Source organism: Oryctolagus cuniculus, chromosome 9 (genome assembly GCF_964237555.1).
Source record: "Oryctolagus cuniculus chromosome 9, mOryCun1.1, whole genome shotgun sequence".
In the NCBI taxonomy this organism is placed as follows: domain Eukaryota; kingdom Metazoa; phylum Chordata; class Mammalia; order Lagomorpha; family Leporidae; genus Oryctolagus; species Oryctolagus cuniculus.
Window position 1 is genome coordinate 9,895,705 of NC_091440.1, and position 13,601 is coordinate 9,909,305.

Genomic DNA, 13,601 nt, shown 5'->3' on the forward strand with positions numbered 1-13,601 from the left:
CCCAGCTCCTGCTGTGCTGCCATTTGGGGAGTGAACCAGTGGACGGAAGCTCACTCTCTCTCTCTGACTCTGCCTCTCTGTAACTCTGCCTTTCAAATAAATAAAAAATAAAAAATCCTGTCTGGTTTCCTGCACAAATTTGCCAGTTCTTATAGAAAATAGGTAGCTCTTCTAGATTTGAGATTATAGTCATAGAGCCATCCTGGTACCCTCTCTGGTAGACCTTAATTTACAGTACAATCACTCAGACCAGTGCTTCCCAACAGGAGTTTTATCCCTCAGGACATTTGGGAATATCTATAAACAGTTTGTCACAGCTGGGGTAAGGGAGCTACTGGTATCCCATCCATAAATGGGTGTTGCTAAAAACCCTACAGTGCAAGGGTGGTAGCAACAACAACATATCTTGTCCAATATTTGAGTGATTCCCATATTGAGAAACTTTGTCCTAGACAAGCTAGTTTTGGTATTTAGTCATCTTTAAATCTGTTCTCCCCCACCATTAAAAGTTTAGAAAGATCTAAGGAAGTAAAATGTTCAAATAATAAATCTACTTTAAGGTAGTTAACTAAATGACTTAGAGAATCTGCAATCAAGTAAGAGGAATTGAATATTTTACCAGTGATCAACATGCTGGAAAAATCCAGAGGAGTTGCTAGTTTCTTCCCCAGCTAATGAATATCCTATAGGAGTGCCATCCTTTCTTTGGTCCAATAGAGTAGGAGCCTCTTGTATAATTGATCTCATGTTCTTGAATATTTGGGGAAAGTAAGCACTCAGTACATCTTTGTTGCCTTCAGTTAAACTTAAGTGACAGAGGAGGTCTGAAAGTTTACTGCAATGTAATATTTCTTGAATTCACCTTGAGTAGTCAAAGACAAAGGAATATTAATTGTATCTTCAAAGGAATAATACTGTCCAAAGTAGTCTTAACATTTTTGATTACTAGTCTGGAGTATCTTTTCTACATGTGACTAAAATTGTGTTTGCTCAGTAAACTTGCATGCCCATCCTCTCTAGACTTTAAAGGAAATAGAACAATACTTAGAGCTGCCTCTGCCCCACCCTTAATTCTGACATAGCAAAAGACATCACAAGGTGTTCCTAGGAATCATCATAGGGTGAAAAGGATTCACTTGGAAAGTATTCCAAATTCCAACTTTGTTATTCAGCAAATAAATATTGTTGAAGGGGAGTTGCCAACAGATCCTGCTAGCAAAAAAGAAATATAAAACATTTTTTTAAGAAAAAAAAATGTGCCCATAACGGGCAAATTATTATGTGTCCTACACAATGGAAACGGGACTTACACCTGAAAAATTATTTAGAATGTATCTGAAATTCAGATTAAATTGAACATCCACTGTTTTAATTTGCTTAATCAGCTCTATGTTCATTTTAAGAAAGTGCTATTTTCCTGATCACAAATAAGCATAAAATATGTGATTGCTGATGGTAATAGAAATTATCCTATCAAAGGTTTTGTACCATTTCAAAGTTACTCTATGTTTCTTGAGTTATTCAGCAGTGATAATCTGACTATGCTAAAGGATTATGTATAGAATTATATTGTTTTATATGAAATTAATGGAGGATAATTATTTTAATTTTTGAAACTTATTACTATACATGTCTCACCAATGAGCTTCCATTATTGCTAAAGAAAGTTGATGTGAGCTCAGGTAAATAGCCACTATGACATGTATGTCAGTCACTTAGGCTCATGGCCTTCACTTCTGCACTTGGTAAGACACTGAGCGGCACTGGAAGCTTTCTGGCAGAGCATTGCATGTGGTGATGAGATACACACACCAACTTTTTGTGTTTGGGATGTCCTGTATAGAGGACTTCTGAATGAGACACCAATCTAGTTCATATATTACATTAAAATGTCAAAGCCATATTATTTCTTTAAAAAAGCAGTGAGGGATGTATTGGAAGATAATACATTTTTGACATTATGGGAACTTCTAGAATCCTGGGTTTTTCAAAATTACTGGATGACAATCATCTTTATAATTTTCTTAGTAATCATTTTTGAGATGATATTTGTAAAAATTCATGCATACGTTCAGAAGAAGACTGCACTTCCAGAAAAAGGTAGTTCTTACACCAAGAAGGTACGCAGAAATGGTTGACTTCCCTATTTTTCAAAATCTTACCTGAGAATTATTTGTAAAATTTCTGAACTTTGATATTTGGATTACTTCTCTAATGTTTTGTTTTCTCTCTTGAAATAGAATGAAGACAGTAGCCTAAGGCACATGAAACATGGTAAATAATATATATATATATATATAATTTCATGTTTTCATTTAAGACTTGTTCAGCCTGATCTTCCATTGATAGTGTGACTTTTTCTCATTTAGCTCTAAGGAACCATCCAGTTATTCATCCATCTTCAGAAGAAAGGTAAGTGATATATTTTGGAATTAAATGAAATATTTCATTGTGTTCTTTTAAAAAATGCATTGCTTTTGAATTTCAGAGAATGATTTCCTGTATGTACAGTAGTCCACAGCTGTTCACAGCAATCTAGGAGCATGTGTAGTTCTTTTTAAAGTCTTAGAGGCCAGTCTCACTTCCCTGGTATGGAGAGGCCAAAGGATATTTCACAAATAGGGCAACATGCCTGGTATTTAAGAAGGAGCTGTTTGCCTTGCTGTAATCAACTCCCTTCTATTTCTGCCTCCAAACTTCACTAAACTCAACCCCATTCATGAGTGTTTGTATTTGACTGATTTAAAATTATTTTATTTTTATTTATTTGAAAAGGAGAAAGACAGAAAGAACTCCCAAATAAAAATAAAAATAAAATAACTTTAATGAGCGAAGAGATATTTGATAAGAAGAAAGACAAAAAGAGCTCCCATCATTTGCCCACAATGGCCGGTCAGGGTAGGCTGGACCAAAGGTGGAAGCTGGGCATTCAATCCAGGTTTCCCACATGAGTGGCAAGAATCCAATTACTTGAGTCATTAACCATTGTCTTCTTTTTTTTTTTAAACTTTTATTTAATGAATATAAATTTCCAAAGTACAGCTTATGGATTACAATGGCTTCCCCCCCATACCGTCCCTCCCACCCGCAACCCTCCCCTTTCTCACTCCCTCTCCCCTTCCATTCACATCAAGATTCATTTTTGATTCTCTTGATATACAGAAGATCAGTTTAGTATACATTAAGTAAAGATTTCAACAGTTTGCTCCCACACAGAAACATAAAGTGAAAAATAATAGATGATTTTTTAAATGATGATGAAATCAGATCAGACCTACTGTCATGTTTAATCCCAGTGAGAGTCAAGTTGGGAATTGATAATTTCTTCTTCTTCTTCTTTTTTTTTTTTTTTTTTTTTTACAGAAGATCAGTTTAGTATACATTAAGTAAAGATTTCAATCATTTGCACCCCCATAGAAACACAAAGTGAAATGTACTGTTTGAGTACTCGTTATAGCATTAAATCTCAATGTACAGCGCACTAAGGACAAAGATCCTACATGAGGAGTAAGTGCACAGTGATTCCTGTTGTTGACTTAACAAATTGACACTCTTGTTTAAACCATTGTCTTCTAAGGCCCACATTAGCAGGAAGCTGGATTCAAGAACACCAGATATTGAACCCCAGTACTCCAGATATAGAGGACATGAGTGTGTTAATTATCAGGCCAAATACCTGCCCTTGTATGAGAAATTTTCTTTCCTCCCTGAAGTTGAGTAAAGGGTTGAGTTTTTGTCTGGGTGAGCTTGTTGGAAGATGAAGCTTAGCAATCAGAAACCCAGAAGTGGATATGATAATTCAGCAAATATTTACTGAGTGCCTACTCTATGCCCAGCATGGTTCCAGGTCCTTGGGATATACCAGTGAATAAAACAAATATCTCTGCCTTGTGTTTGGGAAGGGAGGTTTGTAATAAATAATGACAGAATAACTAAATTATATATATTAGTAGGTGACATGAAATATAAGAGAACCGTGTTAGCCAGGAAGAATTTCAGTGAGCAAAGAAAACTTGATGTTACATTAAACTGGAAGGAATGGTCTGTACCAGTTTCCTTATGCTAGAATTAGATCACATCCATTCCTAACCTAATCTCTTGGAAATGGAATTACTGTATTAGACTAATCCGAATCATCTGAGGTAGAATAGGGTGTTGGGGAATACACATGATTATTATTGCTACCCCAAATTTTGTCTCAGTTGTAAGGACAAGACTTGCTACCAAAGATTTACCAAAGTAAAGGCTAGATAATATTAACCAAGACTAGAATCAGCCTAGTCAAGAACAAAGATTACATTTGTTTGGAGATAATAGGATTGCAACTTGGGAAAACACAGACTCCAGCAGCCTGGAAAATGCTATAAGATTTTACAAAGTGGTGGCTAATTTAAGCTTAAAATTGCAAAGTGGTGGTAGCTATAGCGTTGGCTTGCCAGAAATTATTGGTACGAACAAAGAGTCAATCCATTTTGTAAAAAAGGGATGAGATGTTGACTCAATCTGTAGTTATTTAGGAGACACAGAAGGCTTTTACAAATGGTTAATAAAAGCTAGTGAATTCTAGTTTGCACACATCAAGGGTAAATGTGCACCCAGGTACTTTCAAGCAGCCTAGTTCAACAGTTGAGCTGTGGACATGTCTGAGACCTGATTTAACATAGCCTCTTGACTTCATTTTAAGTGTCCCAAAGCAATGCCATTCCATTTTTTATTTTCTTCTTAGACAATAAAAAAATGTGTACACAGTGTGTGTTAATTTGAACCGGCCATCATAGCACAGGACCACAGACTGAATGGCGTAAACAACAGAAGTTTGTTTTCTCATAGTTCTGGAGAATCAAAGTCCAGGAGTAAGGTGCCAGCAGGTTTGGTTTCTCCTGAGTCCTCCTTCCTTGACTTGCAGATGGCCACTTTCTAACTGTGTGCTCACATGGCCTTTTCTTAGTATGTGCATGTCCCTGATGTCTCTTTGTGCGCATCTCTTTTTCTTAGAAGGCATTAATCATATTGGAAAGGAACCTCCATCCTAAAGCTATCAGTTTAACTTAATCACCCTTTGAAGGCCTTATCTTCCAATACAGTTGTATAGAATAGGGCCCACTCATATGACCTCATTTAACCTTTAATACCCATTTTAAAGTCCCTTTGTCCAAATATGGTCACATTTCTGAGGTCCTGGGGGTTAGGAATTCCAGATATGAATTTCAGGCAAACACAATTCAGCCCAGACACTGCCTATAATTTTTTTATTATAAGGAGAATGGATTTCATGTATTTCATACACACAATTCTAAGAACTTAATGAAACTTCCCTCTTCTCCTTCCCTCTCTTCTTCCTTCCTTTTTTTCTTTTAATTTTTATGGTAATATATGTTCAATTTATTTTATAATCACAGGTTTAATGCTCAATTAAATATAGTTTTCAACAAGTAAAAAATGGAAAGACCACTGTTCCACATAAATATAGACAAGGGCTATAAACAATAATCAAGGATGTCATTTTCACTTTTATGCATTCAAGTTTGTGGATTTTTTAAAAGATTATTTTATTTATTTGAAATGCAGAGTTATAGAGAGATAAGGGGAGGAGCAGAGAGGGAGAAAGAGATAGACAGAAAGAGAGAGAGAGATTTGCTGATTCACTTCCCAAATGGTCACAATGGCCATGGTTTGGCCAGCCGAAGCCAGAAGCCAGGAGCTTTTCTCCTGGGTCTCCCACATGGGTGTAGGAGCCCAAGCAACCTCTGCTGCTTTTCTCACACCATTAGCAGGGATCTGGAAGGGACATGGAGTAGCCAGGACTCGAACTGATACCCACATGGGATGCCAGCATTGCAGGCAGCAGCAGCTTAATGAGCTATGTCATAATGCAGGCCACCATTCAGGGTTTTTTTGTACTCTATATGTTAGCTACCACAAATCAGAGAAAATACATGATATTTGTCTTTTGGGGTCTGGCTTATTTCACTAGCATATGGTCTCCAGCTGCATCCATTTTGTTGGGAAAGATAGGATTTCATTCCTTTTTATAGCTGAGTAGTATTCTATCATGTACATGTAAGCCACATTTTTTTATCCAGTCATCTGGATAAATTCATCCAGCCGTCTGGGTTGATTCGTTATTTTAGATACTGGAAATTGAGCTGCTATAAACTTTGGGGTACAGATAACTCTCATGTACTGATTTCATTTCCTTTGGATAAATTCCTAGGAGTGGAATGACTGGGTCATATGATAGATCTATGTTCAGAATCTCCATACTGTCTTCCACAATGGTTGTACTAGTTTACATTCCCATCAATAGTATATTAGGGTACATTTTTCTCAACATTGTGGGTAGCATTTGCTGTTTTTTGATTTTTAGATGGTAGCCATTCTAACTGGAATGAGGTGAAACCTCATTGTGGTTTTTATTTGCATTTTCCTGATGGCTAGTGATCCTGAGCATCTTTTCATGCGTCTGCTGGCCATTTGTATTTCATTCTTTGAAAAGTGCTTGTCCATGTCCTTTGCCTACTTCTTAACTGGATTATTTGTTTTGTTGTTATTGAGTTTCTTGAGCTCCTCATATATTCTGGATGTTAATCCTTTATCAAATGCATAGTTTGCAAATGTTTTCTCCCATTCTGTTGGTTGCCTCTTTTCAGTTTATTTAGTGTTTGCTGTGAAGAAGCTTCTTTTTAAATTTTTATTAATATAAATAGAGCAGATTTCATGTATTTCAAAAGTATAGTTTTTTGTTTGTTTTTTTGTTTTGTTTTGTTTTTGTTTTGTTTTGTTTTTGTTGTTGTTTTTTTTTGACAGGCAGAGTGGATACTGAGAGAGAGAGACAGAGAGAAAGGTCTTCCTTTTGCCGTTGGTTCACCCTCCAATGGCCGCCGCGGCTGGCACACCGCGCTGATCCAATGGCAGGAGCCAAGTGCTTCTAATGGTCTCCCATGGGGTGCAGGGCCCTAGCACTTGGGCCATCCTCCACTGCCTTTCCGGGCCACAGCAGAGAGCTGGCCTGGAAGAGGGGCAACCGGGACAGAATCCGGCGCCCCGACCAGGACTAGAACCCGGTGTGCTGGCGCCGCTAGGTGGAGGATTAGCCTATTGAGCCGTGGCGCTGGCCAAAGTATAGTTCTAAGAAGTTAATCGTTCTACCCCTCTCTCAATCTTCCTCCTTTCTTCCTTTTTAATAATTTTTGCAAAAAACATAATTTCAGTCCACTGTATTATCACAGGCTTAGTTCACCACTAACCATAATATTCAACAAGTAAAAAGTAGGAAGACCATAGTTCAGAAGCTTCTGATGTAATCCCATTTGTCTGGTTTTTGCTTTTATTGCCTGTGCTTCTGAGGTCTTATCAAAGAAATCTTTGCCTATTCGATGACTTCTGTGCTTCCCTATGTTTTCTTGTAGTAATTTGATGGTTACAAGTGTTAGGTTTAGCATCTTGATCCATTGATCCATTTTGTAGAGGTGTAAGGTAGGGGTTTTGTTTCATATTTCTGAATGCAAAGATCTAATTTTCCCAACACCATTTGTTGAAAAGACTTTCCTTTATCTAGGGAGTGATTTCAGCTTGAAGTCAAAGATTAGTTGTTTGTAAATGTGTGGATTGTTTTCTGGAATTTCTGTTCTGTTCCACTGGTCCATGTGTCTGTTTTTGTGCCAGTTCCAGACTGCTTTGGTTATAACTGCCCTGTAGTATGCCTTAAAATCTAGTATTGTGATGCCTCTGGCTTTGCTTTTATTGTTTAATATTGCTTTAGCTAGTCAGAGTTTCTTTTGTTTCTGTATGGATTTTAGGATCTTTTTTTCTAGATCTGAGAAGAATGTCTTTGGTATTTTGATTAGGATAGCACTGAATCTGTAAATTGCTTTAGGTAATATGGACATTTTTTGATGTGAATTATTCCAATCCACAAACATGGAAGCTTTTTCCATGTTTGTGTGTGTGTTCTATTTCTTTCCTTAATGTTTTATAATTTTTCATTCTAGAGATTTTTCACATCCTTGATTATATTTATCTCAAGGTATTTAAAATGTTTGTAGTTATTTTGAATGGTACTTCTTTGACAAGTTCTTTCTTTTTTTAACTTTTATTTAGTAAATATAAATTTCCAAAGTACAGTTTATGAATTACAATGGCTTCCCCCACCATAACTTCCCTCCCACTCGCACCCCTCCCATCTCCCACTCCCTCTCCCATTCCATTCACATGAAGATTCATTTTCAATTATCTTTATATACAGAAGATCGATTCAGTACATATTAAGTAAAGATTTCATCAGTTTGCACCCACACAGAAACACAAAGTGTAAAATACTGTTTCAGTACTAGTTATAGCATTACTTCACATTGGACAACACACTAAAGACAGATCCCACATGAGAAGTAAGTGCACAGTGACTCCTGTTGTTGACTTAACAATTTGACACTCTTGTTTATGGTGTCAGTAATCTCCCTAGGCTCTAGTCATGAGTTGCCAAGGCTATGGAAGCCTTTTGAGTTTGCCAACTTCGATCTTATTTAGACAAGGTCATAGTCAAAGTGGAAGTTCTCTCCTCCCTTCAGAGAAAGGTACCTCCTTCTTTGATGGCCCCATTCTTTCCACTGGGATCTCACTCACAGAGATCTTTCATTTAGGGTTTGTTGTTTGTTTGTTTGTTTTTTGCCAGAGTGTCTTGGCTTTCCATGCCTAAAATACTCTCATGGGCTCTTCAGCCAGATCCGAATGCCTTAGGGGCTGATTCTGAGGCCAGAGTGCTGTTTAGGACATCTGCCATTCAATGAGTCTGCTGTGTATCCCACTTTCCATATTGGATTGTTCTCTCCCTTTTGTTTTCTATCAGTTAGTATTGGCAGACACTAGTCTTGTTTGTGTGATCCCTTTGACTCTTAGACCTATCAGTGTGATCAATTGTGAACTGAAATTGATCACTTGGACTAGTGAGATGGTATTGGTACATGCAACCTTGATGGGATTGTATTGGAATCCCCTGGCACATTTCTAACTCCACCATTTGGGGCAAGTCTGATTGAGCATGTCTCAAACTGTACATCACCTCCCTCTCTTATTCCCACTCTTATATTTAACAGGGATCACTTTTCAGTTAAATTTAAACACCTAAGAATAATTGTGTGTTCATTACAGAGTTCAACCAATAGTACTAGAACAAAAAAAAAATGCTAAAAGGGATAAAGTGTTAAATTGTACATCAGCAGTCAGGACAAGAGCTGATCAAGTCACTGTTTCTCATAGTGTCCATTTCACTTCAACAGGTTTCCCCTTTGGTGCTCAGTTAGTTGTCGCCGATCAGGGAGAACATATGATATTTGTCCCTTTGGGACTGGCTTAATTCACTCAGCATGATGTTTTCCAGATTCCTGCATTTTGTTGCAAATGACCGGATTTCATTGTTTTTGACTGCTGTATAGTATTCTATAGAGTACATGTCCCATAATTTCTTTATCCAGTCTACTGTTGAGGGGCATTTGGGTTGGTTCCAGGTCTTAGCTATTGTGAATTGAGCTGCAATAAATATTAATGTGCAGACAGCTTTTTTGTTTGCCAATTCCTTTGGGTAAATTCCAGGGAGTGGGATGACTGGGTTGTATGGTAGGGTTATATTCAGGTTTCTGAGGAATCTCCAGACTGACTTCCATAGTGGCTTAACCAGTTTGCATTCCCACCAACAGTGGGTTAGTGTCCCTTTTCCCCCACATCCTCTCCAGCATCTATTGTTGGTAGATTTCTGAATGTGAGCCATTCTAACCGGGGTGAGGTGAAACTTCATTGTGGTTTTGATTTGCATTTCCCTGATTGCTAGTGATCTTGAACATTTTTTCATGTGTCTGTTGGCCCTTTGGATTTCCTCTTTTGAAAAATGTCTGTTGAGGTCCTTGGCCCATCTCTTAAGTGGGTTGTTTGTTTTGATGTTGTGGAGTTTCTTGATCTCTTTGTAGATTCTGGTTATCAGCCAGTTTGCAAATATTTTTTCCCATTCTGTCGGTTGCCTCTTGACTTTCCTGACTGTTTCTTTTGAAGTACAGAAACTTCTCAATTTGATGCAATCCCAAATATTAATTTTTGCTTTGACTGCCTGTGCTTCCAGGGTCTTTTCCAAGAAGTCTTTTCTGGTACCTATATCTTGCAGGGTTTATCCAATGTTCTCTAATAATTTGATGGTGTCGGGTCGTAGATTTAAGTCTTCAATCCATGTGGAGTGGATTTTTGTGTAAGGTGAAAGGTAGGGTTCTTGCTTCATGCTTCTGCACGTGGAAATCCAATTTTCCCAGCACCATTTATTGAATAGACTGTCCTTACTCCAGGGATTGGTTTTGGATCCTTGATCAAATATGAGTTGGCTGTAGATGTTTGGATTTATTTCTGGTGTTTCAATTCTGTTCCATTGGTCTATCCATCTGTTTCTGTACCAGTACCATGCTGTTTTGATAACAACTGCCCTGTAGTATGTCCTGAAATTTGGTATTGTGATGCCTCCAGCTTTGTTTTTGTTGTACAAGATTGCTTTAGCTATTCGAGGTATCACTTATAGCATTGCCTGTGTATTCAAATGCTATTGATTTTTGTGTGTTGATTTTGTATCCTGCAACTTTACCAACTCTCTTATGAGGTCCAATAGTCTCTTAATAGAGTCTTTTGGTTCCTCTCTCTACATATATAGGATCATGTCATCTGCAAACAGGGATAATGTGACTTCTTCTTTTCCCATCCCCTTGATTTATTTATTTATTTATTTATTTTTTTGCCTAGTGGCTCTGACACAGACTATTTTAAAGGCTAATGAATACTCTCACAAGAGAAGTTGGAAACTGGCAAATTTTATTCACCTAATATTTTGTTGTCTATAAAAATGTAACCATAGTATATTCAAAAATACCCCATATTCTTTTTTTTAAGATTTATTTATTTATTTGAAAGTCACAGTTACACAGATAGAGAAGGAGAGACAGAGATAGAGAGAGAGAGGACTTCCATTCTTCTGGTTCACTCCCCCGTTGGCCACAGTAGCTGGAACTGTGCCGATCTGAAGTCAGGAGCTGGGAACTTATCCTGAGTCTCCCATGCAGGTGCATTGTCTGCTCACCCAGGCGATAGCAGAGAATGGGGTCGGAAGTGAAGCAGCCAGGACTCGAACTGGCACCTATAGGAAATGCTGGCACTGCAGGCAGCGGCTTTACCCGCTATGCTACAGCACTGGCTCCACTCCAGATTCTAATTAGACAAATCCAAATTAAGGAGATTTGCAATATGTCTTTATTTAACACAAGGTTGGCTAGATCATGATGATTTCATATACTACCTTCACTACTGTGTTTGACTGAGGGTTATTTATATGTAAGATCACACTTCCAGGAAAGTATGAGATAATCTGTATTATCACAGATAGCTAGTAAGCTGCCTAGTTTACATGAGTTTCAATGTTTTATTTTGGAAAATCCCTTCCATAAAAAGAGTGATTCTCAAAACTTATCATGCATCAGGGTCCATCTGGCATATGAGTAGTACAGTGGTTACAGTGTTGCTTGGGATACTTAGTCCCATATCTGAGTAACTCTTGGTTGAAATCCAGCTTCTCCACTTCTAATCCAGTTTTTTGCTAATGTGTCCTGTGAGAGCACATGACGGCTCAAGAACTTGGGTCTCTGCCCCCAACATGGGAGACCTGAATAGAGTTTGGGGCTCCTGGTTTTGGCCTGCTCCAGCCCTGGGTGTTAAAGACATTTGGGGAGTCAACCAGCAAATGGAAGATCTTTGTCTCTCTCTATCTCTTTGTCACTCTGTCTTTTCCTGTTACTCTGCCTTTCATATAAGATGAAAATAAATAATTTTTAAGATATTTATCTTATTTATTTGAAAAGCAGAATGAGAGAGAGAGAGAGAGAGAGAGAGAGAGAGATCTTCCATGCACTGTTTCACCCCCAAATGGCCTCAATGGCCAGTTCGGGACCATGCTAAAGCCAGAAACTCCATCCAGTTCTCCCATGTGGTTGACAGGGTCCCAAGCACTTGAGCCATCTTCAGAAACAGAGCAGCAAGGACTCCCAACTGGTACTCCATCAAGGGAAGCCAGTAATAGGTGTAATCCTCTGAGCCACAATGCCAGCCTTCCAAATAAATAATGTTTTAAAGAACTCTTAAATTTCTGGGTCCTACCCCCAGAGCTTCTGATTTAATGGAGTTAGGGTGTGGCCTGAGAATTTGCATTTAATTTCTAACAAGTTTATGGGTATACTAGATTTTCCCAAAGAAACAGAATCATTGAGTGAAAGAAATATTGAGTGAGTGAGTGAGTGAGATTTTAAAGAATTAGCTCATACAGTTATAGTGATTAGCAAGTCCAAAATGTGCATTTTAAATCCAAAAGCTATCTGTTGGCAGAATTTCCTTACTCTGGCGTGGTCACACTTTTGTTTTATTTAGACCTTTAACTAACTAGGTGAGACCCACTCAAATTATGGAAAGTAATCTGCTTTACTCAGAACTAATTGATTTAAATATTAATTTCATCCAAAAGCATCTTCACAGAAACATACCAGATAATGGTTGGCTGCATTTCTGGGCATCATGGCCCAAACTGACATAAAGTTCATCATTGTGGGGCCGGCATTTGGCCTAGCTGTTAGGATGCCCACATGCCGTATTGGAGTGCATAGGTTCGGTTTCCCACCCGGCTTCTGATTCCAACTTCCTGTGCATGGAGACCCTGGGAGGCAGCAGATGATGGCTCAAGTAGTTGAGTCCCTGTCACCCACATGGGAGTACAGAGTTCCTGACTCCCAATTTTGTCCTGGCCCAGTCCTGCCCCTTGAGGGCATTTGGGGAGGGGGAGTAATCCAGCAGTTGGGAGTCTCTCTCTCTCTCTCTCTCTCTCTCTCTCTTTTTCTCTTCCTCTCCCTTTCTCTCTTTCACCCATTTTCCCTTCTTCCCACTCCCCCCCCACCCTCAAAAATTAAAAAAAAAAAAAGTATCACAGCAGGAGTGCTGATGCTGTTGACCTGAGTAGTTATTAGACTGAAGCTTATCATGGGAGGTGGGCGGATGGATATTGGCAAGCTCACTTCTATGATCATTACTCTAACTCAAAATTGTGCTTAGAGACACTTCCCTAAGATGTAGACTTTTCTGCTCACCACAAACAGCTGTTAAGAACATCTGAATTTATCTACAGAAAACTGTAGTTTATATTATTGGACATTCTTCTGTTACTCCTACTAAATTTCCCCAGGAATTTTTCTTATAAAAATTTTCAAACAAAGAACAGAAATAAACTCCATTGCTTATAAAGGAGTGTAATTTTATTCTGCAACTTTGACTCACTGCTGTCAAGAATAGTCTTTTAGAGAAGTTGATGTATCTCATTCTCTAAGATATATAAATTATTAACTTCACTTTGTTAGTTTTGATCAGTACATTAAGTGAAAGGAACTAGATAATGAATTACTTTATAATGTGGATAATTACTTTCCACTGTATATTGACCTGTTTTCATTTACTATGTTGCTTCCTTAAATAAAAAAAAGAGCCTTGTAAGAGATATATCCCATATGACAGTTCATTTGCACAATTTTCTTATATTTTAG

At 38.0% G+C, this 13,601-nt stretch overlaps 1 protein-coding gene across 1 annotated transcript in view; it reads left to right on the forward strand.

The window, feature by feature from the left end:
* Positions 1-1,754: 1,754 nt before the first annotated feature.
* Positions 1,755-13,601, forward strand: part of CCDC168 (coiled-coil domain containing 168) — a 40,738-nt gene continuing 28,891 nt past the window's right edge. Inside the window, exons 1-3 of the mRNA XM_070048596.1 lie at positions 1,755-2,120; positions 2,241-2,274; positions 2,370-2,412. Of these exons, the coding sequence (XP_069904697.1) occupies positions 1,890-2,120; positions 2,241-2,274; positions 2,370-2,412 (308 nt within the window). The 5' untranslated portion in view covers positions 1,755-1,889. The remainder of the gene's footprint in view (positions 2,121-2,240; positions 2,275-2,369; positions 2,413-13,601) is intronic.